This window comes from Neoarius graeffei, chromosome 9 (genome assembly GCF_027579695.1).
Source record: "Neoarius graeffei isolate fNeoGra1 chromosome 9, fNeoGra1.pri, whole genome shotgun sequence".
In the NCBI taxonomy this organism is placed as follows: domain Eukaryota; kingdom Metazoa; phylum Chordata; class Actinopteri; order Siluriformes; family Ariidae; genus Neoarius; species Neoarius graeffei.
The window spans coordinates 19778099-19804148 of NC_083577.1; the positions used below are offsets into that span (position 1 = coordinate 19778099).

General features: G+C 40.9%; 1 protein-coding gene across 1 annotated transcript in view; it reads left to right on the forward strand.

The window, feature by feature from the left end:
• The first annotated feature begins 5505 nt into the window (after positions 1-5505).
• LOC132892109 (collagen alpha-3(VI) chain) overlaps positions 5506-26050 on the forward strand; it is a 43836-nt gene continuing 23291 nt past the window's right edge. The window contains exons 1-3 of the mRNA XM_060930508.1: positions 5506-5705; positions 16859-16966; positions 23224-23817. Coding sequence (XP_060786491.1) covers positions 16885-16966; positions 23224-23817 — 676 coding nt within the window. The 5' untranslated portion in view covers positions 5506-5705; positions 16859-16884. The remainder of the gene's footprint in view (positions 5706-16858; positions 16967-23223; positions 23818-26050) is intronic.

Below are 26050 nucleotides of genomic sequence, written 5' to 3' on the forward strand. Positions count from 1 at the left end.
TGCCCTCAACAACATAAAGGACCTGCCCATCATGGAAGAGTTTGATGAAGCTCCCTCCTTGGAAGAACTTAGCAAAGCCATCGACACTCTCCCTTCTGGCAAAGCACCTGACAACAACAGCATCCCACCAGAAGCCATCAAGTGCAGAAAACCGGCTCTGTTACAACCACTGTATGAACTTCTCTGCCTCTGCTGGAAAGAAGGTGCAGTCCCTCAAGACATGCGTGATGCCACCATCGTAACAATCTACAAGAACAAGGGCAATCACAGCGACTGCAACAACTACAGGGGGATATCTCTTCTCAGCATTGTTGGCAAAGTCTTTGCCCAGATACTCCTCAGCAGGCTCCAGCAGCTTGCAAACCATGTCTATCCAGAATCAAAATGTGGCTTCAGGTCAGGTAGATCAACTACAGACATGATTTTTACCTTACGTCAACTACAAGAGAAGTGCAGCGAGCAAGGCAAGCCACTCTTCCTAACATTTATTGATCTCACAAAAGCCTTTGACATGGTCAGCAGAGAAGGACTTTTCAAACTCCTCAGGAAGATTGGATGCCCCCCAAGACTTTGCAGCATGCTGGTTTCCTTTCACCTGGGCATGAAAGATACAGTCCTCTTTGACGGATCAACATCAGACTCCTTCCCCATCAACAGTGGAGTGAAACAGGGATGTGTTCTGGCACCTACTCTGTTTGGAATCTTCTTTTCCTTGCTCCTGCTGTATGCCTTTGACATATCCACCAATGGAGTTTACCTGCACACAAGGTCAGACAACAAACTATACAACCTGGCTCAACTGTGCTCTAAGATGAAAGTGAGGACAGTACTCCTCAGGGAGTTGCTCTTTGCAGATGATGCTGCACTAGCAGCCCACACAGAGGAGGCCCCCCAGAGACTGAGTGACCACTTTGCAGATGCATGTACCTAGTTTGGAGTTACTGCCAGCCTAAAGAAGACTTGTGTCTGTGTACAAGGTGCAAGTACAATTTCCTCCATCAGGATGAACAACATCACCCTGGAAGTGGTGGATAAATTCACTTACCTGGGGTCTACAGTCAACAATACCCTATCACTTGATACCAAGTTTGACAGATGGCTAGGGATGTCAAACACCACCATAGCAAAATTGACTACAAGGGTATAGGAGAACCCATCTCTGACAGAGCACACCAAGGTCCAAGTCTATCAGGCCTGTGTCCTCAGCATCCTACTGTACGGAAGCAAGACCTGGACTACATACAAGTGCCAAGAACGACAACTCAACACCTTCTACATGCGATGACTCAGATGCATTCTTGGCATTAGCTGGTAGGACCACATACTGTATAGTGACATCTTGAAACATGCCAAAATCCCAAGCATGTACTCTCTGCTCAGCCAAAGATGCCTCTGGTGGCTTGGACATGTCCAACGTATGGAGGACTGCCAAAAGATATCCTGTATGGTCAGCTGGCCACTGGTGCCAGGCGAGTTGGCCGCCCAGCACTGAGATTCAGAGATGTGTGCAAAAGAGATGTAAGACCACACTCACAACCTGCCACATGTGCTACTACGGGGAGTCTACGGTAAAAAATTTGGCAAAACCGTGCTTGAGACTTGCGTGACAGGTCTTGCGAAAAATCAAGAACGCATACGCTACATACGGGATCCATACTCCTTTTGTACGCCTAAACCAAGTCAGCAGCACGGCTAGTAGGGGCTTTGCAATGACAGGAAGATGCACGAGTGATGCACAGTCATTGTATGAGTGATGTGCCTCAGAAGTACTACACAAGTACTCCACACTTGCTATTTGTGTGGCCCCCAAGACAGAAGTACATCTCACTTTCTACCCCTATGTGTGGCATGCACGCAATGCATGCGACCAGCATGCAACACAAGGGGCAAGACTCTGGGTATGTTGGGGGAGGAACCAAGGAACCAATCATGTAGCGTGTAGCATTGTAAAAGGGAAGAAGATGGCTGTTGCCATACCACTGCAATGACTGAGTTGGACCCTTATAGGCAGATGATAGAAGCTGAGGAGCAGCACAATGCGATATTGGCTTTGCTAATACAGGAACACCGATGTCAGAATGCTAGGCAGCAGAGGCGGTGGTGGGTACGTCCATGGACTGAATGGTGAAGGCTCATGGTGCACCCAACATGATGGTCTTACGAGATCAGACAGCCAAAGAAGAGAAGCTTGTATAACTGTGTCCTATATGGTCAAAAAGTACAATGTGTAACCAGGATACTCATTATAGTTTTAACATGATGTCTGTTTTGTTGAAGTTATTATCTGTTCACTGATGGAGACTTGAGTGCAAGATTTAGCCATCATAACAAAACTGTTATATATACAGGGTTACTCAAAATTATGTTAACACTTAAATGGTAGAAACCATTTATTCACAAAACATACATAATATGTGCAAGATGATTTACAGGACGGTCTCAACCTGTTCGCCATTGTGTTCAACACAGAAAAACCAGCGAGCAACAGTACCATTTAAAGCCAAGATAAACATGAGAAAAGTACCTGACTTTGACAGGAGAAATAATCCATTAGTGTTAACATAATTTTGACTAGCCCTCATGATGCTTGAAAGTTTGTGAACCCTTTAGAAATTTCTATATTTCTGCATAAATATGACCTAAAACATCATCAGATTTTCACACAAGTTCTAAAAGTAGATAAAGAGAACCCAGTTAAACAAATGAGACAAAAATATTATACTTGGTCATTTATTTATTGAGGAAAATGATCCAATATTACATATCGGTGAGTGGCAAAAGTATGTGAACCTGTAGGATTAGCAGTTAATTTGAAGGTGAAGTTAGAGTCAGGTGTTTTCAATCAATGGGATGACAATCAGTTGTGAGTGGGTACCCTGTTTTATTTAAAGAACAGGGATCTATCAAAGTTTGATCTTCACAACACATGTTTGTGGAAGTGTATCATGGCATGAACAAAGGAGATTTCTGAGGACCCCAGAAAAAGTGCTGTTGATGCTCATCAGGCTGGAAAAGGTTACAAAACCATCCCTAAAGAGTTTGGACTCCACCAATCCACAGTCAGACAGATTGTGTACAAATGGAGGAAATTCAAGACCATCATTACCCTCCCCAGGAGTGGTCGACCAACAAAAATCACTCCAAGAGCAAGGCGTGTAATAGTCAGCGAGGTCACAAAGGATCCCAGGGTAACTTCTAAGCAACTGAAAGCCTCTCTCACATTGGCTAATGTTCATGAGTCCACCATCAGGAGAACACTGAACAACAATGGTGTGCATGGCAGGTTTGCAAGGAGAAAGCCACTGCTCTCCAAAGAGAACATTGCTGCTCATCTGTAGTTTGCTAAAGATCATGTGGACAAGCCAGAAGATTATTGGAAAAATGTTTTGTGGACGGATGAGACCAAAATAGAACTTTTTGGTTTAAATGAGAAGTGTTATGTTTGGAGAAAGGAAATCACTGCATTCCAGCATAAGAACCTTATCCCATCTGTGAAACACGGTGGTGGTAGTATCATGGTTTGGGCCTGTTTTGCTGCATCTGGGCCAGTACAGCTTGTCATCATTGATGGAACAATGAATTCTGAATAATACCAGTGAATTCTAAAGGAAAATGTCAGGACATCTGTCCATGAACTGAATCTCAAGAGAAGGTGGGTCATGCAGCAAGACAATGACCCTAAGCACACATCATTCTACCAAAGAATGGTCAAAGAAGAATAAAGTTAACCCTTTCAATGCCCTTGGACAAGTCACTATGTCATGAAATCTTTTACCACTGTGCCTTAAGATGTATGCTACTCGTCATAAACACCTCCTTTTATGTACCTTACATGGTACATTACTTTTACTTCACAGCAGCACATTACCGTGAGTTGGCCTAGTGGTTAGCATGTCTACCTCTCAATTGGGAGCTCGTGAGTTTTCTTCATGGTCGGGTCATACCAAAGATCATCATAACATGGTACCCAGTTACTTGGTGAACAATGTGTTTTCAAGTACTTGTAGTTCATGTTTATGGACAGGTTCTCATTGACAAGACCTTTTGTCTTGTTTCTTTTTTGGATGTTTTTGAAGTTGTTTTTGATTACTAAAGTTATTTTTACTCTACAACAGTGTTTTTGTGATTTTTCTATACAAATATTAAAAATATAAAGTTCTGAACAAGTTAGAGAATGATTATCCTAATTTTGACCTATTTTTGTCCTATATGCCTGGCACATTACAATTAATTATGGGTGGCAGCCAAGGGGTTAATGTTTTGGAATGGCCAAGTCAAAGTCCTGACCTTAATCCAATTGAAATGTCGTGGAAGGACCAAAGTGAGCAGTTCATGTGAGGAAACCCCCCAACATCCCAGAGTTGAAGCTGTTCTCTATGGAGGAATTGGCTAGAATTCCTCCAAGCCAGTGTGCAGAACTGATCAACAGTTACCGAAAACGTTCAGTTGCAGTTATTGCTGCACAAGGGGGTCACACCAGATGCTGAAAGCAAAGGTTCACATACTTTTGCCACTCACAGATATGTAATACTGGATCATTTTCCTCAATAAATAAATGACCAAGTATAATATTTTGTCTCATTTGTTTAACTGGGTTCTCTTTATCTACTTTTATGACTTGTGTGAAAATCTGATGTTCTTTTAGGTCATATTTATGCAGAAATATAGAAAATTCTAAAGGGTTCACAAACTTTCAAGCACCACTATATATATATATATATATATATATATATATATATATATATATATATATATATATATACACTGTATATGAGAGAGAGAAATTGTTAGGTAGATTGTTTGGTATGCCTGTTGCCACCTAATGATTAAGAACAGTGTACATGGTGTGCTGAGTGCAAGCAGGGACTCTGGCAAGGCTGACTATGACAGCACTACTAAAAGGGAGACCTAGAAGGTAACTCTGACATGAGGGAGTCCTGGGACATAAAACACCCAGCCATTCCACCATCAACAAACCTCAGTGTGTGTGTGTTGGGGGGGATCGCTTCCAAACATCCCAGTTTACCATAGCACTATGCCCAAGGACCCTCCAGATCTACTCTTTTACCTAATAAAAAGCCATTAACAAAAGGCTTCACTAAACAAGTTTCAGCCTAGACTTAAACACTGAGGCTGTGTCTGGTTCGCGAACACTACTTGGAATGCTGTTTCGTATTACACATTCTTATTGAATGATTCTTTAAATATGCTGTTCAGATACCTAGGTTGTAAAGATAACCCCAAATAGAATTATCATCATCTAGAAAAAAAAAAGGGTTCTAGAAGAAGTTGAGGGATGATTTTGGCTGTGATATAATGCTCCTCATATAGCTGAGAATGTCTGTTTCTCATTTGTAAGTTTTCCCTATGTTTTTTTTTCTCTTTGAATTTGTTTCCTTCTCTTTCCCTCCAGAGAAAGTGGGAGGTGCAGAAGAATTCTATGGCAATTTTCCAAGTTTTATGTGAATGTGTCCTGTCTCAGGGTTGGATTCTGTGCCACTTCTCTTTTGGAGAACAGAACGGTGTCCTGATGAGTAACACTGTGCCATGCACTGGTGTCTCTCAGTAACTCCTTAGGACCCAGCCTAATTATCACTGACTTGGAGTTAATGAACTCACTGATGGGACATAGTAGGAAGATAATATATTAGAGTGAATTGCAGGTTTTGAAAATCCTCTGCAGAATACACCATTTATCACTCAGGGTAAGTAAAAAATTATAGCATCTGGCAAATAAAGCATGGTTCACTGGTTATTTAAATGAGTGTTTGGTAAATTTTATGCATACAGTACATGTATAAGTTTATTTTTTCTAATTATTTTTAAACAGTGTATGTTCATTTGCATTCATAAAGACAACACTTGGTTTTCTTATTTCACACTGCATGTAAGTGTCTATATGAAACTCTTATGTTTTGTTATAATAAATTATTGTTCACTGCAAGTCTTAAAACTGGGGAAAAAGTAAGCGTGGTCCTGTAAAAGAAAGCCTGTTTCTGTGTGCAGCAAGAAGCAGTGCAGAGCAGGGTGAGATAAATGCTGAAGAGAAAATGCTCGCTATGCACTTATTGTCCAAAACTCTTTTCTTGCAACAGTTAGTGCAATGTTTTGTGTGAAATTAATAAAAATGGCTTATATTTGTGCCTGCATTGTTATTTATTTATTTTTTGCAAGATGGAGCTGTGTTAAACTAAAACATCCACATCTGTTTTAATTTAGTTGTTAGAAGGTAGATAATATTTGGCTTTCTGATGCACTATATAATGCATAGCACTATGTATGCTGGTTAAATAATCCTTTGGGCAGTAAAAATAATGCCATGAGATGTTTTTTTTTCCATAGCCTCAGCCAGATGGTCAAAAAAACTTGGAAAATTTAAGAGGAAAGCAAAATAGCCTAGGTAAACAGAAACAGATGTTTGAGTATCTCTGAGTATCTCTTCTCCACTCTATCCACACTTTTTTGAAGAAGTACTGGAATTCATGACCACATTTTACTCACAAGACAACTTATTTACTAGTTGCTTTCTTTACTACTGCTAATCATTTACATGTTTCAGAGATATGAATATCCTTCAACTTTATGGATCTTTATGTTAATGGAGCCTGTCTGGTGTTATAAAATTTATTCATCCTGGAGGGAAAAAATAACTGTGCACAGAAATAGAAGTTGTTAGGACTAGGACTGTTTTGGCCTCTAGAGGCCGCTGTTATTTCCTTTTCATGTCGTGTTTATTTTGGCCTCTAGAGGCCGCCACTGTTCCTGTGTTTTGTGTTTGTGTTAATTGCCTAATTATCTTCACCTGTGTCCTTAATTAGTTTGTCTATTTATACCCCTGAGTTCAGTCCTCTTGTCACGGAGTCTTTGTGCTGTTATGTTTATCTCCAGTTTCCTTTGTACTGTGTTTTTTTTGATCTTCTTAGCTTTTGAATTTTTGCACTTTGCTTTTCTTTTGGATTATACTCTTTGGTTTTTTTTTGTCTTTTGTTTTGCCCTGTATATAGTGTATATAGTTTAAATAAACCTTTTGATTCTTTTTCTACTTCCGCCTCACGCCTCTGCATTTGAGTCATCCCCCTGGTGGCCTAGTGGGGGTTTGCTGGATTATCACACCAACGAACCAGGTTCGAATCCCAGCAAAACCCTAACAGAAAGACTCCGTCATGACCGACTCAGCAGAGGCTGCTTCAACTGTCTACCCGGCCAACCTTCAGGGAATTATGGCAGCTTTGACACGCTTCGGAGCGACCATGGACGCTCATGGACGGACGCTCACCAGCCAACGTGAGGCCCTCGCTCGCCATGAGGAACTGCTTCAGCAAATTGGGAAAACCCTGGCACAGCTGACATCTCTGCCTGCATCTCCTGCTCCTGATCCAGTTCCTGCTCCTGATCCAGCTCCCACTCCGGCTCCAGTGCCTCCTGCAATGCTGCCTTCTTCACCTCGCGAACCCAGCCTTCCTGCACCACAGAGGTATGACGGCAAGCACAGTGAGTGCCGAGAGTTCCTTACCCAGTGTCAACTCACCTTTGAGCTTCAGCCTACCACCTACACTACGGATCGCCGCAAGATTGCCTTTGTGATCACCTTATTAGCTGGTAAGGCGCGAGCCTGGGCTACTGCTATCTGGCAAAGACAGGGACCTGAGTGCTTTGATTTCCAGCTGTTTTCTGAAGAGATGCTTCGGGTCTTCGATCAGGCAGACATCAGTACCGACGCAGCCCGAAAGCTCATGTCCATCCGGCAAGGAGGAAGCGTCGCAGATTACGCCATCTCGTTCCGAACACTCGCAGCAGTAAGTGGATGGAACGAGACTGCCCTGGTGTCAGCCTTCCACCATGGTCTGTCTGACCCCATCAAGGACGGTCTGGCCTCTATTGGATGCCCAAGTGACCTCGAAACCCTCATCTCACATGCTATTCGTCTGGACAACAGGATGAGAGAACGCCACCAAGCCTTGAGCCCCCCCAGCCTCCCTACCTCTACCTGGAGACCGTCTACCTCCTTCAGTGACTGTCCAGAACCCATGCAAGTGGGTCGTACTCGCCTCTCCGCATCTGAGAGGGAGCGCAGAAGGAGGGACAAGTGCTGCATCTACTGTGGCAAGCCTGGTCACTTCCGAGCATCATGTCCCGAACTCTTGGGAAAAGGACCGCCCCGTCCAGCCGAGGGAGGGTTGTGACGGGGCCTACCCTCTCTCCCGGACTCCCTGGCCAAGGAATCTACATCCCGGTCTCCATCTCCTGGGGTGAGTCTGTCCACTCTTGTCAAGCTTTGATAGACTCAGGGGCGGCTGGGAACTTTATGGATATTCACTTCGCCCAAAGCATCAATATACCTACTGCACCTCTTGAAGTCCCTCTGTCTGTGTCTGCCCTCGATGGTCAAGCGTTAGGTGATGGAAGAGTCACCCAAGTTACTTCTCCAGTCTTCCTCCAGTCTCAAGGTCACAAGGAAGAAATATCCCTGCACCTGATTCCTTCACCTGAGTTCCCAGTTATTCTAGGCCTTCCTTGGCTTACTCGCCACAACCCTCGCATAGACTGGGTAACAAGCCAGGTTGTGGAATGGGGCCCTGCATGCCATGCCTCTTGTCTGCTCTCTAGCTCTCCTGTGTCTCCTGCCGAGCCCCCTGATCTCACCGAGTTATCTCAAGTTCCCACAGAGTACTGGGATCTCAAGGAGGTATTCAGCAAGAGCAGGGCCGCCGTTCTTCCTCCGCACCGGGCCTACGACTGTGCCATCGACTTGCTCCCTGGGACTACCCCTCCTCGTGGCAGACTGTTTTCACTCTCTCAGCCAGAACGCAAGGCCATGGAGGAATACCTCAAAGATGCCCTGGTCTCTGGGTTTATTCGACCCTCCACTTCACCTGCTGGAGCCGGCTTCTTCTTTGTCGGCAAGAAGGATGGGGGGCTCCGACCATGTATTGATTACAGGGGCCTGAATAAGATCACTGTGCGCAACCGATATCCCCTTCCGCTGATGTCCACAGCTTTCGACCTGCTCCAAGGCGCCACCGTCTTCACCAAGTTGGACCTACGGAACGCATACCACCTCATCCGTATCCGACAGGGAGATGAGTGGAAGACTGCCTTTAACACCCCGTCTGGGCACTACGAATACCAGGTGATGCCCTTCGGACTCACCAACGCACCAGCTGTTTTTCAGGCCCTAATCAATGACGTCTTAAGGGACATGATTAACCTATACGTTTTTGTCTACCTCGACGACATCCTTATCTTTTCCAAGACCGTGCAGGAGCACCGCCACCATGTCCGCCAGGTTCTCCAGAGGCTGCTACAGAACAAGCTGTTCGCCAAGGCCCAGAAATGCGAATTTCATGTTCCCGAGGTCTCCTTTCTGGGATTTATTGTACGGACAGGCCAACTCCAAATGGACCCTGCCAAGACCCTGGCCGTCCGGGATTGGCCTACTCCCAAGTCCGTTAAGGAGGTTCAGCGGTTCTTAGGATTCGCTAACTTCTACCGCAAGTTCATCAGGAACTTCAGTTCTGTGGCAGCACCCATGTCAGACCTCACCAAAGGGACAGGTGGATCTTATGGCTGGTCTCCTCAGGCAGAAAAGGCGTTCAAAGACCTCAAGGACCGCTTCTGCACGGCACCCATTCTGGTTCTCCCGGACACCTCCCAACCATTCATCGTGGAGGTGGACGCCTCGGACAGTGGTGTCGGCGCGGTGCTCTCTCAACGTTCGGAAGGAAAGCTGCACCCCTGCGCTTACTTCTCCCACCGCCTGAGTCCTGCTGAGTCCCGGTACGATGTGGGGGATCGAGAACTGCTAGCGGTCAAACTGGCCCTTGAGGAGTGGAGGCACTGGCTGGAGGGAGCACAACATCCATTCCTGGTTTGGACTGACCACAAGAACCTGGAGTACCTCCAGCAAGCCAAGAGACTGAACCCTCGACAGGCTAGGTGGGCCCTGTTTTTCAGTCGGTTTGACTTCACCCTCTCATACCGCCCCGGCTCCAAGAACACCAAACCTGACGCACTGTCCAGACTGTTCTCTGCCACTAACAGGGAGAATGAAGTCGGGCCTATTATCCCTGTGTCCCGGATTGTGGCCCCTGTCCGCTGGGGTATTGAGGAGGCTGTCCGACGAGCCCAACGCCAGGACCCCGGTCCTGGGACGGGGCCACCAGGCCTCTTGTACGTCCCACATCAAGCCCGGGCCAAGGTTCTCCAGTGGGGTCACTCTTCCCCTCTCACCGCCCACCCGGGAGCTCGGAGGACCCTGGACTTCCTGAAAAGACGCTTCTGGTGGCCTAACATGGAGAAGGAAGTAAGGTCATTTGTCCTGTCCTGTGAGGTTTGCACCAGAACCAAGAACCCACGACAGCGTCCCCAGGGTCTCCTGCATCCTCTGACCATTCCCCGGCGTCCCTGGTCCCACGTGGCAGTCGACTTTATCACGGGTCTCCCTGAGTCACAAGGTAACACGGTCATTTTGGTCTTAGTTGACAGATTCTCCAAGGCCTGCCGCTTCATACCACTGTGCAAACTCCCCTCTGCTCTTGAAACTGCGAAACTTTTGTTTAATCATGTCTTCCGAGTCTTTGGTCTTCCACAGGACATCGTCTCAGACCGAGGGCCCCAGTTCTCCTCCCGAGTGTGGCACGGGTTCTGCAAGGTCATCGGAGCCACTGCCAGCCTCTCCTCTGGGTTTCACCCACAGTCCAATGGTCAGACGGAGAGGCTCAACCAGGACCTGGAAACCACCCTGCGAGGCCTGGCTATGGATAACCCGACATCGTGGAGCACCTGGCTGCCATGGGCGGAGTACGCCCACAACACCCTGCAGTCATCGGCCACCAAGCTGTCGCCATTCCAGTGCCAATTCGGGTTCCAGCCACCTCTGTTCCCGGACCAGGAGGAGGACGCGGGGGTGCCCTCGGTCAACCAATATGTGAGACGGTGTCGCAAGACCTGGAGCAAGGTCAGGAAGACCCTCATACAGACCTCCAGAACCAACCAGACTCAGGCCAACCGCCATAGAAGACCTGCACACGCTTTCCGCCCTGGGCAGCGTGTTTGGCTGTCCACTAAGGACCTTCCACTGCGGGTGGAGAACCGCAAGCTTGCTCCTCGCTACATTGGCCCCTTCAAGGTGGTGCGCAGGGTGAACCCTGTCTCCTACCGGCTCCAGTTGCCCCGGACTCTGAGGATCAACCCCACTTTCCATGTTTCCCTGTTACGGCCCGTACTGACGTCTACGTATGCCCCTGCCCCTAGGAACCCCCCACCCCCCCGCATCTTCCAGGGGCAGACTGTGTTCACTGTGAATCGCCTGCTTGACTCCCGCCGGGTCCGCGGCGGGTTGCAATATCTGGTGGACTGGGAGGGCTATGGTCCTGAGGAGCGCTGCTGGGTTCCTGCTCGGGATGTCCTTGATAAAGAACTATGTCGGGACTTCCATTCGGCCCATCCGGATCGCCCTGGGAACGTCAGGAGACGCTCCTAGAGGGGGGGGTCCTGTTAGGACTAGGACTGTTTTGGCCTCTAGAGGCCGCTGTTATTTCCTTTTCATGTCGTGTTTATTTTGGCCTCTAGAGGCCGCCACTGTTCCTGTGTTTTGTGTTTGTGTTAATTGCCTAATTATCTTCACCTGTGTCCTTAATTAGTTTGTCTATTTATACCCCTGAGTTCAGTCCTCTTGTCACGGAGTCTTTGTGCTGTTATGTTTATCTCCAGTTTCCTTTGTACTGTGTTTTTTTTGATCTTCTTAGCTTTTGAATTTTTGCACTTTGCTTTTCTTTTGGATTATACTCTTTGGTTTTTTTTTGTCTTTTGTTTTGCCCTGTATATAGTGTATATAGTTTAAATAAACCTTTTGATTCTTTTTCTACTTCCGCCTCACGCCTCTGCATTTGAGTCATCCCCCTGGTGGCCTAGTGGGGGTTTGCTGGATTATCACACCAACGAACCAGGTTCGAATCCCAGCAAAACCCTAACAGAAGTAACAGGAATTACTACAGAAATTACTGCATGTGTAGGAAAATATATATATATATATATATATAATCTCAGATAATGAGATGAGATGATATACATAATCAGGGCGGCACAGTGGTGTATTGGTTAGCACTGTTGCCTCACAGTAAGAAGGTCCTGGGTTTGCGGCTGGCAAGGGCCTTTCTGTGTGGAGTTTGCATGTTTTCCCCATGTCTGTGCGGGTTTCCTCGGGGTGCTCCGGTTTCCCCCAAAGACATGCAGGTTAGGTTAATTGGTGGCTCTAAATTGACTGTAGGTGTGAATGGTTGTTTGTCTCTGTGTCAGCCCTGTGATAACCTGGCGACTTGTCCAGGGTGTACCCTGCCTCTTGCCCATAGTCAGCTGGGATAGGCTCCAGCTTGCCTGCGACCCTGTAGAATAGGATAAGTGGCTACAGATAATGGATGGATGGATGGATGGATGGATATACTGTAAGCACTATAGAAAAGGAAATAAAACAATATACTATAAAGATATATAAAGTGTTATTATCCAAGATCAAAAAATGACAAGAGTAACGTATGTGACCAAGACCAGAGGTGTTGGTCAATAAGTTGACAATGTGAACATTGATTTGGTAGAATTATGCATAGAGTGTTGTGTGAATAATAACCAATTTACAAGTTATTTTTCTATGACTATGGTGAAGAGTACAGTGCAATGTAAAAGTGCCTGTAGTGCAGCAACACCCTTGCCTAGCCTCAGTACTCCAGCTCACTGTGACAGAAGGGGGAGGTGTTGTAGTGGTTGATAACAACTGGGAGGCTTAACGGTTATTATTGAATACTTTTCCTGCATTAAACAGACCATATTGTAATCCAAAGTAAATAAGGTATATTTTTTAGAGCCCAGGGAATGGTTAAATTATGAATTTGACTATTTTGAAACAAAAATAATTTATAAAAAAGCTCCCTCAGTGACAGTTTATAAAAAATACTTTTATTTGGTCACTAACTTTTGGTCAGTATGCTGCAAGATTTTCAGAAATGTGGGTTCTTTTTTACATTCAAAACCTGATTGATATTTTGATAGCTCCTTGGTCTTCATGGCGCTGTTTGTGTAGGTTCTTCCAGAAACAGGTATTTCTGAAAGAACCTAAACACATCATGAACACACTGTGTATGGTTGTATTAGTGTCACCTTGAACTTTTTGAGAAGCTTTTTGAATTGAAAATTATGCAAATATTTATACATTAATAATTTACATATATTTTAATTCTACAACTTAGAAACTCCCAAACTTTCAAGTCCCAAAACAAATTTCCATACCACTTGGGAGAGCCAACAGTTCCACCAACAATCTGATGATTACTGTTCATAGGAATTAAATTAATAAATAAACTAATGTTGGCACAACTTTATATTGAAAAAACTCTATGTTACACTGAAAAACATGATTCAGTGGTTCATTAAATATGATAAAAACAAATCTGTGATGTTTACACACAAAAAAACCCAGATTATTAGAATTACATAATTGCTTTAAGTTGTTTTTAATTCAATTACAAACTAATGTGAGGGCATGGATTTTAAACTTGATTTGCATGTGCATTTCCAGAAACTGATTTAATTTTGAGTGTAATGAAAGGGTTTCAATATTTTCAATATTTCTTGTTTTGTGTTAGCTTAAAGCCATAAGGCTGGTGTATTATGAAATGTTTTCTTGGTTCACCATTTTGTATTACTCAGTAAGGTGTATGGTATGTGTTTGTGTACACAAGGCTGTTAAGTAGTCAACTTCAGTTCTGCTAGTTCAGTTTTTATGAAGTCTGATTTTAGTGGATGTACCCATTGGAGCTCTGTTTCTAGTTAGAACTATTTGGTAGAGGCCAAGTAAGCCGTTAAGTACAACCCCAATTCCAAAAAAGTTGGGACAAAGTCCAAATTGTAAATAAAAACAGAATGCAATAATTTACAAATCTCAAAAACTGATATTGTATTCACAATAGAACATAACATATCAAATGTCGAAAGTGAGACATTTTGAAATTTCATGCCAAATATTGGCTCATTTGAAATTTCATGACAGCAACACATCTCAAAAAAGTTGGGACAGGGGCAATAAGAGGCTGGAAAAGTTAAAGGTACAAAAAGGAACAGCTGGAGGACAAAATTGCAACTCATTAGGTCAATTGGCAATAGGTCATTAATATGACTGGGTATAAAAAGAGCATCTTGGAGTGGCAGCAGCTCTTAGAAGTAAAGATGAGAAGAGGATCACCAATCCCCCTAATTCTGCACTGACAAATAGTGGAACAATATCAAAAAGGAGTTCGACAGTATAAAATTGCAAAGAGTTTGAACATATCATCATCTACAGTGCATAATATCATCAAAAGATTCAGAGAATCTGGAAGAATCTCTGTGCGTAAGGGTCAAGGCCGGAAAACCATACTGGGTGCCCATGATCTTCGGGCCCTTAGATGGCACTGCATCACATACAGGCATGCTTCTGTATTGGAAATCACAAAATGGGCTCAGGAATATTTCCAGAGAACATTATCTGTGAACACAATTCACTGTGCCATCCGCCGGTGCCAGCTAAAACTCTGTAGTTCAAAGAAGAAACCGTATCTAAACATGATCCAGAAGCGCAGACATCTTCTCTGGGAAAAGGCTCATTTAAAGTGGACTGTGGCAAAGTGGAAAACTGTTCTGTGGTCAGACGAATCAAAATTTGAAGTTCTTTATGGAAATCAGGGACGCCGTGTAATTTGGACTAAAGAGGAGAAGGACGACCCAAGTTGTTATCAGCGCTCAGTTCAGAAGCCTGCATCTCTGATGGTATGGGGTTGCATTAGTGCGTGTGGCATGGGCAGCTTACACATCTGGAAAGACACCATCAATGCTGAAAGGTATATCCAGGTTCTAGGGCAACATATGCTCCCATCCAGACGACGTCTCTTTCAGGGAAGACCTTGCATTTTCCAACACGACAATGCCAAACCACATACTGCATCAATTACAGCATCGTGGCTGCATAGAAGAAGGGTCCAGGTACTGAACTGGCCAGCCTGCAGTCCAGATCTTTCACCCATAGAAAACATTTGGCGCATCATAAAACGGAAGATACAACAAAAAAGACCTAAGACAGCTGAGCAACTAGAATCCTACATTAGACAAGAATGGGTTAACATTCCTATCCCTAAACTTGAGCAACTTGTCTCCTCAGTCCCCAGACGTTTACAGACTGTTGTAAAGAGAAAAGGGGATGTCTCAAAGTGGTAAACATGGCCTTGTCCCAAATTTTTTGAGATGTGTTGTTGTCATGAAATTTAAAATCACCTAATTTTTCTCTTTAAATGATACATTTTCTCAGTTTAAACATTTGATATGTCATCTATGTTCTATTCTGAATATAATATGGAATTTTGAAACTTCCACATCATTGCATTCCGTTTTTATTCACAATTTGTATTTTGTCCCAACTTTTTTGGAATCGGGGTTGTAGTAACGATAGCTTTTAGATGATGTGTATTTCTTACTGTGTTGAGATGTACGTAGTTTATTTAAGCTTTCTTTTAAATAACTTTTAAATCAGTAAAATTTTAGAAAAGGCACATAAGTTCAATTTGGTTTGTTTGTTTGTTTGTGCAATACTTAACCATTCATCTCAGGTTTGAGTGAAATTTAATTATAAAAAAAAGAAAACTGCTAGTTAGGTTTACTTATATTGTTATAATCCCTTTTTTTTTACTTATATTGTTATATTCCCTTTTTTTTCCTTTTTTTTTGAGTAAATCTCACTGAGCTCATTTACAGTGGACTGAAGCAAAGTGAAAACTGTCCTGTGGTCTGACAAATCAAAATTTGAAATTCATTTTGGAAATCATCGTCACTACATCCTCCGGACTAAAGAGGAGAGGGACCATCCTGCTTGTTATCACTGCACAGTTCAAAAGACAGCATCTGTGATGGTGGGGGGGTGGGGCACATTAGTGCACATGACATGGGTAGCTTGCATATCTGGGAGGGCTACATTAATGTTGAATGATATACAGGTTTTGGAGCAACATGCTGCCATCCAGACGACATCATTTTCAGGGAAGGCCTTGCTTATTTCAGCAAGACAATGCCAAACTGCATTCTACACATATTAAAACTGCATGGCTCCATAGCAAAAGACTGTGGGTGCTAAACTGGCCTGCCTTTAGTCCAGACCTGTCTCCCATTGAAAACATTGGGTGTGTTATGAAGTTCAAAATATGACAAAGTAGACCCCAAACTGTTGAGAAACTGAAATTGTATATCATGCAAGAATGGGAGAACATTTCACTTCCAAACTACAGCAATTGGTCTCCTCAGTTCTCAAATATTTACAGTGTTCTTAAACATAGAGGTGATGCAACCCAGTGTTGAACATGCCCCTGTCCCAACTTTTTTGAAATATGTTGCTGGCATCAAATTCAAAATGAGAAAAAAAAAAATATATATATATATATATATATATATATATATATATATATATATATATATATAAAATCTCATTTTCAAAATTTGATATTTTATCTTTGTACTATTTTCAATGAAATATGGGGTTTCTGTGATTTACAAATCATCACATTATGTTTTTATTTCCACTTTGCACAGTGTCCTAACATTTTTTGGAAATGCGGTTGTATGTGTTTACCTTCCACTACATCCTTATGGCACTAAATGCAATGCAATGCAATGTTTGTGCTGAGACTGAATGAGTAGTTTTGCAAAACCTTTGATACAGAAATGTATTGTGGGCATTTGGAAACGTGGGCATTTCCAAGAAATCCTTGGTAATTAACCCTTTATCTATTTGATACTAATTCCAAGTGTTGGCATTAACTCTAAATGGCAGTCTTCCCTTTTTCAGGTGTGTTTTTGGTGTTTGTGTGGAGAATGGGGACAAATTGGTTGCTGCTGTGCACCCTAATGGGAGTCCTGTTCTTGGGCATCTTCCCAACACTTAATGCTCAGGCTGGTAAGTTCACTCACATAGCCTTATTGCAGATCAGGGTTTGGGGGAAATTTGGTTGATGAGCTTCAAATGTGGTGGTGCAGTTGTTTGAAATTAAAGGACAGTGGTGACCGCACAGAACTGAGATCTTTGAAAGATCTGTTGACTCAGTAATTAAATGAATAAAATAGAGATGCAAAAGAAAGAAAATGGAGAAATTTTCTGCTACATTTTAATGGTGTTATGTTCTTTGACAGCCAACCTCAGGAAGTTATTATTACTGACGTTTGGATATACATGCAAGTTTCCCTGCACTGTTAACATCACTTTTTTCACTCAATATGAAAATGGCACATTTTGGTATATTGAGCGATTATAGAGCCCCTATTTATTCAGTCTTCATTTTAATTGTATTTTAACTGTCTTTTTATGACAGTAACATTTTATTGCCATGTTTTCTATAGCTATAAGTATTTTGGTCTAATTAAAAGGCTTGGGTAAGAGTCTCAACCAGTGATCTATTCTTTATTTTTTTGTGTGTCTTGTCTCTTTCTTTCCTAATCTTTCTTAGTTCATCTAACTATTCACTTTCTAGCACAGGAAAAAAAAATCCCTTATAGGACTCCATATTCAAATTAATTCGAATGAATACAATAAAACCTTACAAACTCAAGCTACTGGTTATGGCTAACTACCCACCACAGCTTTTGTCTTCTAAGCTCAATACCTTATTCTATATGTGTGTATGATAAAAGCATATACAGTGGTCCTTGAAAGTTTGTAATCAGATTTTCACACAAGTCCTAAGAGTAGACAAAGAGAGCCCAGTTAAACAAATGAGACAAAAATATTATACTTGGTCATTTATTTATTGAAGAAAATGATCCAATATTAGATATCTGTGAGTGGCAAAAGTATGTGAAGCTGTAGGATTAGCAGTTAATTTGAAGGTGAATTTAGAGTCAGGTGTTTTCAATCAATGGGATGACAAGCAGGTGTGAGTGGGCACCCTGTTTTATTTAAAGAACATGGATCTATAAAAGTCTGATCTTCACAACATGTTTGTGGAAGTGTATCATGGCATGAACAAAGGAGATTTCTGAGGACCTCAGAAAAAGCATTGTTGATGCTCCTCAGGCTGGAAAAGCTTACAAAACCATCTCTAAAGTGTTTGGACTCCACCAATCCACAGTCAGACAGATTGTGTACAAATTGAGGTAATTCAAGACCATTGTTACCATCCCCAGGAGTGGTCAACCAACAAAGATCACTCCAAGAGCAAGGCGTGTAATAGTTGGTGAGGTCACAAAGGACCCCAGGTTAACTTCTAAGCAACTGAAGGCCTCTCTCACATTGGCTAATATTAATGTTCATGAGTTCACTATCAGGAGAACACTGAACAACAACGGTGTGCATGGCAGGGTTGCAAGGAGAAAGCCACTGGTCTCCAAAAAGAACATTGCTGCTCATCTGCAGTTTGCTAAAGATCATGTGGACAAGCCAGAAGGCTATTGGAAAAATGTTTTGTGGTCAGATGAGACCAAAATATAACTTTTTGATTTAAATGAGAAGTGTTATTTTTGGAGAAAGAAAAACCCTGCATTCCAGCAAAAGAACCTTATCCCATCTGTGAAACATGGTGGTGATAGTATCATGGTTTGGGCCTGTTTTGCTGCATCTGGGCCAGGATGGCTTGCCATCATTGATGGAACAATGAATTCTGAATTATACCAGCGAATTCTAAAGAAAAATGTCAGGACATCTGTCCATGAACTGAATCTCAAGAGAAGGTGGGTCATGCAGCAAGACAACGACCCTAAGCACACATCATTCTACCAAAGAATGGTTAAAGAAGAATAAAGTTATTGTTTTGGAATGGCCAAGTCAAAGTCCTGACCTTAATCCAATCGAAATGTTGTGGAAGGACCTGGAGTGAGCAGTTCATGTGAGGAAACCCACCAACACCCCAGAGTTGAAGCTGTTCTGTACAGAGGAATGGGCTAAAATTCCGCCAAGCCAGTGTGCAGAACTGATCAACAGTTACCGGAAACGTTTAGTTGGAGTTATTGCTGCACGAGGGGGTCACACCAGATACTGAAAGCAAAGGTTCACATACTTTTTCCACTCACAGATATGTAATATTGGATCATTTTCCTCAATACATAAATGACCAAGTATAAAATTTTTGTCTCATTTGTTTACATGGGTTCTTTTTTATCTACTTTTAGGATTTGTGTGAAAATCTGATGATATTTTAGGTCATATTTATGCAGAAATATGGAAAATTCTAAAGGGTTCACAAACTTTCAAGCACCACTGTATGTTGTATCTGTGGAAATTGTCTTCTACTGCTGAATACAGTGATGAACTTTCTTTCATCTTTCCAAAACTATCAGTTAAATGTTCAAAAGTAAAAATAATAATTAAGATGTTATTGAGCATTTTACAGAAATTACTTTGTGATGCACTAATCTCTTATGATATTAGCCTCAAACACTGAATCAGTATTAGATCATGATCAACTGATATATTTTATGCTGTCAATACATATGTGCAATATCAACTACCACAGGCCATCAATTGACAAGCAGAATGAACTTACTGCTGCCTTTTGTCTATGTAGGATGTGAAAGTGGGCTAAAAAGTGACAGGAATGGGAAAGGCGTTTGGACATTGGGGTTACTAGAATTTTAGGCAGCATATATCATATGACATGCTATCTTTATATTATAATTGCTGTCAGGATAGACACCTTTCTGCCTTTCTGTCATCAGATTGGCACATAAATTGCATCTTGCTGCTTTGTGCATTGCTACTGTTGCTGCTTGGCATACAGATCAGTTTTTTTGTTTTTGTTTTCCTGTCATGAATGTGTTGTAGTGAATAAAATGTTTATTAATTTTCTGAGCCGTTTGTTGATGGTAGGTCACACTATAGCTAATCAGAACTTCTTAATTTAGAAGCCCAAAAACTGGGTGTGAATGAAAGTGTTTTATTGCTGACAGGAGAAACTGTAACTGGCACAGAAATGATAAAGTTGTAATCACTGGATTCAGGGAATAAAGTCTGCTACTTCAGCCATGTAAAGTTTGACACAAGTTCATAACAGAAACTTGCATGATGCAGGCATGATTATTAAGAAGATTAAAGCATGATTGGTGCATCCTTAGAAATTGCAATCGTCCTTCATTTGCCTTGGTATAACTGGGTATATAAAGATGAAAGAAATTGTCATGACTGGTAAAGTTCTGTAACATGAGTCTGCATGATGTGACTGAATACAGAATGAAGATGATCAAATTACCAAAGTAAGCTCATGTTCCCAATTGCATACTACTTTGTAACTATGTTTATAATGGCCATTAGTCTGATTTACCTGGGAAAAAAGTGAACATGAAATTTGTGCACTACTGTAGTCAAAATTCATCATCAGTTTTATTTTTGGTAAAAGACTTTAAATTATGATTTTTAATGTTTTCACCAATAGTAGTTGCAGAGTATCATGGATCATTTGATTAGATGAGATTTCATAATCAGAAGTAATCAGATGGCTAACAGAACTAGTATAGAACTAATACAGAACCAAAATATAATTTTCTTTTCTCAGTCCATACAGTCTGGGTCAGCATTTTATTGGTAGTGTTAAAAGTGTAAACATTTTTTGTTCCATGCCAACCAACTGACAAATTATGAAAGTAGGTAAAATTAGATGTCATGCTAATGCACATATCGGAAGCCATAAACTTTCTAATAAAAAACATGCAGATGAATTAGGTCAGCTGCATATACAGAGCATATTTTACTCCTTTGCATGTTCTAGAGTTTTTCATGATTGTGTGTTTATTTTGTGAGAAGTGAGTTAAATATAAAGCTGAAAAGTCAAGAGAGAAAGTGAAAATGCAAAATTTGACTAAGAATACTAACAACCTGACAGTATTGATACTAATGAATAATATGTAAAGAAATTGGCTTCTTTTTTTTTTTTTTTAGATTTGTCCATGCAGGATAGAATTTGCCGTAAATAGAATTGTGTTTAAGCACAGCAGATGAATGTTCAATCAGCTGGTTATTATGTTATTATATTATGTTATTAATTCAACAACTCAAAATAACAAATTAAATACACAATAAAATTGCCAACATGTTGCAACTGCATACAATTCTGTGTCATTGAGTTAGTATCTCGTGACTACATTCAGATCTGCTTACAAATAACTGTCAGCACACACAGTACTTTAAAAAATACAAAATAATAGGATGTGCTGAAGCAAGTGCTATTTTATAAGCTATGCTAATGAGTGTGGGAGTCAAACTTGCAAATTTTCCAAATATTTCATGAAGTAATATATTGTCAAAACATGAGACTTAGGAGGAGTTTGAGTATTAAAGAAATTAGAAAGACCACAACCCAAAAACAAGGTCAAACAGAAAGCATCTCTTTTGCCTTTTTTAAAATAAATTTCCTTTTAAAGTCATTACAGCTTGCATTTGAAGGTTATCTGCAGATAGCAATTTCTGATTTCGCTCAAGTTTTATGAAAATGGTAGCAATTTTTTTTTGCGCTAGCTTCTCCCATAGCCACTGACATTCCAACTTTGGGACCAGCAGTTTTGTGGTGCTATGCTGGTGCCAGCTTTTTGGCTCTGGCACCAGTCTTTTTTCAGTTGAAATGTATGTAACTGATTCTAGATTAGGTACCAGCACCGCATCTTTGCTGACTTCACATGCTCAGAGTTTTGGTGATCACTCAGGATTATACTGTAAATAAGAAATCTTAATTATGAGGAGGTCTCTGTTTCCTACATAATAGATTCTTTTTGCTGAGCTTAGCTTTCTGGTTAGGTTTCTTAGTTTTCTCATATGCATCAACTTCTACAATAAAGATAAATGAAGGCTCTGGGTCACAAAGCATAGGTGTGCACATGAAGAAGAAGAAGAAGAAAAGGCCTTTATTTGTCACATGCAACATGCACACTCAAACACAGTGAAATTCATCCTCTGCATTTAATCAATTTGAAGCAGTGAACACATGCATGCACACACACAGGTGAGCAATGAGCACACACACATATGCAGAGCAGTGGGCAGCTATGCTACAGTGCCTGGGGAGCAGTTGGGGGTTAGGTGCCTTGCTCAAGGGCACTTCAGCCCAAGGCTGCCCCATGTTAACTGAACTGCATATCTTTGGACATAAAAGCAATTATTTAAGGACCTTTGAAAGGGCTGATGTTATTTCTCTTTCCACTGAAGCATCTTGGTTTTGAGGTAGCAACTCAGAGGCCTTAACCTCACTAAACACATCAGCCAAGTCCAGGTATGGAGCTAGATTGAATGCATTCTTCCATTTTAGAACTATTAGAATAGAATGAAAACCAATATATTGTTTCATAAATAGAATTTTGTACTTATCACACTAATTACTTCAAATTTGGTTTAATTTCACAAAATTATCAAATTCATCAAGAGTTCAGATACTGACGTTTATGTATATTTCCACTGTTAAAATAATAAAAAGAAAAGCAACTTTTGATAATTTTAACCATTCATCAAGTAACTGAACTTGCCTTGGCTGTTTTTTCATCCACTGCTCTTGTCCAATAACCTCAACATTTTTCACATCCACAAAATTGTCCATAGGTTCAGGAATGACAAAATATTTGCATAAAATAGGCCAAATTTAGTTTCCATAAACAAAGACTACACTGAAGTTTGATATTCAAAAAGAACTTTGTTCTGTGAATTGATGAAACATTAACCGACATGTCTTGAGAGAGCCATGACTGTGGTTAAAAAAAAAAAAAAAAAAATAATAATAATAATAATAATAATAATAATAATAAATAAAATACCCTTTTGTGTGTTATGTAGGTTTTGTTGTGCCAAATTAACTTTGGTTTTTAGAAGAACGTAAGTAAAAGTATAGATACTATACTCAACAGAAGAGAGCTAGTCACATTTTCCCCTCAGGAAATTTACAGACTAATGCAGAACTTCTTATTTTGTTATGGAATTCCTGCTTGTGGTTGTGTATAAAAATACTATATTCTGATAATTGGCCATTGTCAAAAATAAAATGAATAAATTATTGTCTTCATTGATTCAGTCCACATGCAGCATAGTGTGTTTTTGTAATGCTTTGTGATGTAATATCCATGACTATATCTAGATGTGTAGTCATGTGCCTGCATGACAAGATCTTATCTTTTCTTCTTCTCTTCCATTTAACCCCCACATTTTGCATTATTCTTAGTTTGTTTCTTTGTGTTATTGTCTTCTTTAAGCCCAAGATTCAGCTGACCTTGTACTCTTAATTGATGGATCAGAGAACGTTGGAGCTGCCAACTTCCCTATCATCTGTGATTTGGCTCTCAGAGTGATCGAAGGGCTTGATGTGGGCAGGGACATGATCCGGGTAGCCCTGGTGCTGTATGGTGCTGACCCAGTGGTACAGTTCGATCTCAATAACAATTACAACAAAGGGGACATGCAGAATATTGTGCAAAGTCTTAAATTCCCCGGTGGATATGATTCTAATCTGGGGGCAGCCTTGGAGTTGGTGAATGAGAGTCTGTTGGGCCCAGAGGCAGGGGGAAGGGCAGAGGAGGAAGTGCCCCAGGCCTTGGTAATTATCAGTGCTGGGCAGTCGACTGATGATATCAGTGAGGGTGAGAGGGCACTAAAGCAGGCCAACGTGGTTATCTTTGGTGTTGCGATCGGTGATTCAGCTAGCACCCAACTGCAGACTATCGCAACTGACAGAAGCTTTGTTCTTTCTGCCACTGATGTCAGAACAGTGGCAACTTTGAGTGATCAACTGCTTCCATATATTATGGGGGTGGCCCAACGCACCATTGTGGTATACACTGAGATCACAGGTATGTAATTATTCTAAGGCAGATTCCAGGCTGTATAAATAATGTCAGCAATTAATCATTCGTATTTTGGGAATTCTTTTGCAGCAACAACAACAACAACAACAATAATAACAATAATAATAATGTAGTTCTACTCATTTATTACTTTCATTTCTACACAAAAGGTGGAAAAAATCATGAAATGCAATAAATCTTTATCATTATGTACAATGATTACAACTCAAATTGAAGAAACTGGGCAAAAGATGCAGGCTGTAAATATAAAGACCCATTAATTGTTTACAAACACCAACTGGGTGTGTGACACAGCAATTGCAGATACAACACCTGATGTATTTAAAGGAAATCCCACATAAAATTACCCCAAGTTGAATATGAAATCTTCTGCGGATCTAGCCATGTGTGACGATGCTAAAAATTCTGACAAGTTACATTCACCCAATGAAGGGAAATTACTGTTGCCAAGATAAACTGATCTTAAAGGAAAACTGTCTCAAGAAATTATGAACAGCCTGTTTAGAAGGTCTTTTTCTGTAGTATTTTCTTTCAAACTCTAGCCCTTAAATATATTGCATACTACACTAAAGAAAGCCAGCACCCTTCTGTCATGCCCCAAGCAGTGCTATACTTTTTCAAGCAGCCTACACTTTGTGATGACTAAAGAAAACTTATATTCATTAAAAAAATTAAAATTAAAAAAACCTTCACATGCTATAATTGCACCACCTTCACAGAGTGCTGAAGCACACAAGCAAAATAAAGTCACAGTCATTGTGAATGCTATACAAAGATCCCAAAGTTATTTTTAAGATTTTTGTTGTCAATTTTGAATTTGTAAATAAGGGATCATAATTGCAATGGAAACCCTTCAAAATGAAACACATTATTGTAAACCCTTTAACATGAAAAACATTATTACTAACACAGCTTTACTTCGTTTACAAAAAAAAGGTAAATAATTCTAAGGACTATTATATATCACTTGTAAGGGTTTACACATTCTTTAATTGTCCAGTAATCTGAGAATAAAGTACTATAACTGACAAAACAGATCTCTCTTCCTATATTGAGTACTATACCCCTCTCCCACCCTACATATACACCCTCTCACCTTGAACCTTACCACATTTTTTGCTTATGCTTTGAAACCCCCAAGTTAGTTGTCATCACCCCAAATGAGTTGATGTTACATAATTACTTGAATGTCGATTGTGTCACTTGTGAGCAACTAAACCTTCATATGATCTCAACATAAATACACCTGTTGCTGGAACAACCCAGTTTATTAGAGAATACATCTAAGCAGGCAACATCATGAAGCCCAAGGAGCTCATAAAATAAGTCTGGGATAATATTCTGGAATAATTTAAATTAGAGTTTGATTATTTAAAGAATCCTAAACCTTGAGCATCATGTATTACACAGCAGCCTCTGCCTAGAGGAAGCCATCATAATGTCCTAATCTCCCTAACTGGGTTTTGAGACTGATAGTATTCTTAGTCCTTGACCTAATAAACTTGTGTGAGGATGTGTTTTTTGATAGATACTACAGTGCACTTCTGTAGGTCATACAGTGCCCTCCACAATTATTGGCACCCCTTGTAAAGATTAGTTTTTAAAAAAATAGTGGCACATGTGTTTTTGTTGAAAAATAATTATTTCTTGGTGAGGGATTTGTTTGTCTCTGAATAAATTTATTTTAATTAAAGGTAGGATTTTTCACATTTTTTCAGTGTGAGATGAAGCAACTTCACCAAAAGGTGGATTTTTTTCTAACACTTTTTACTGATCTTTACAAGGGGTGCCAATAATTGTGGAGGGTACTGGAAATGTAAATGTACTAGCAAACTATGGGTCTTTTATAATAATTACCGATTAAGTTCAGATCACACTGGCATCAATTCCCAGTGGATAAACCTGTCCTTCCTCATAGAGAGCCACTAATATACCTCAGCCTATTCAAATACCTCACTGTCTAAAATGTAAAAGTCTATATGAGTTAGTATGGGACTCCTCAGAGGAGCACAGGTCAGTGTGTTGTCTTTATTAAGCCAGCCAAAGTCTAAAGAGAAAATTGGACAAAAAATTGGACAACATTAACCTACAAGAATACAAGGCTGTCATGTAGCAATGGGTAACAAATATTCCACATTAATATACTTTCACAAAGGTTGTAAACAAATTACTTTCAAACAACAATATACTGCACTTCAGTAATTAGTAATGAATTACT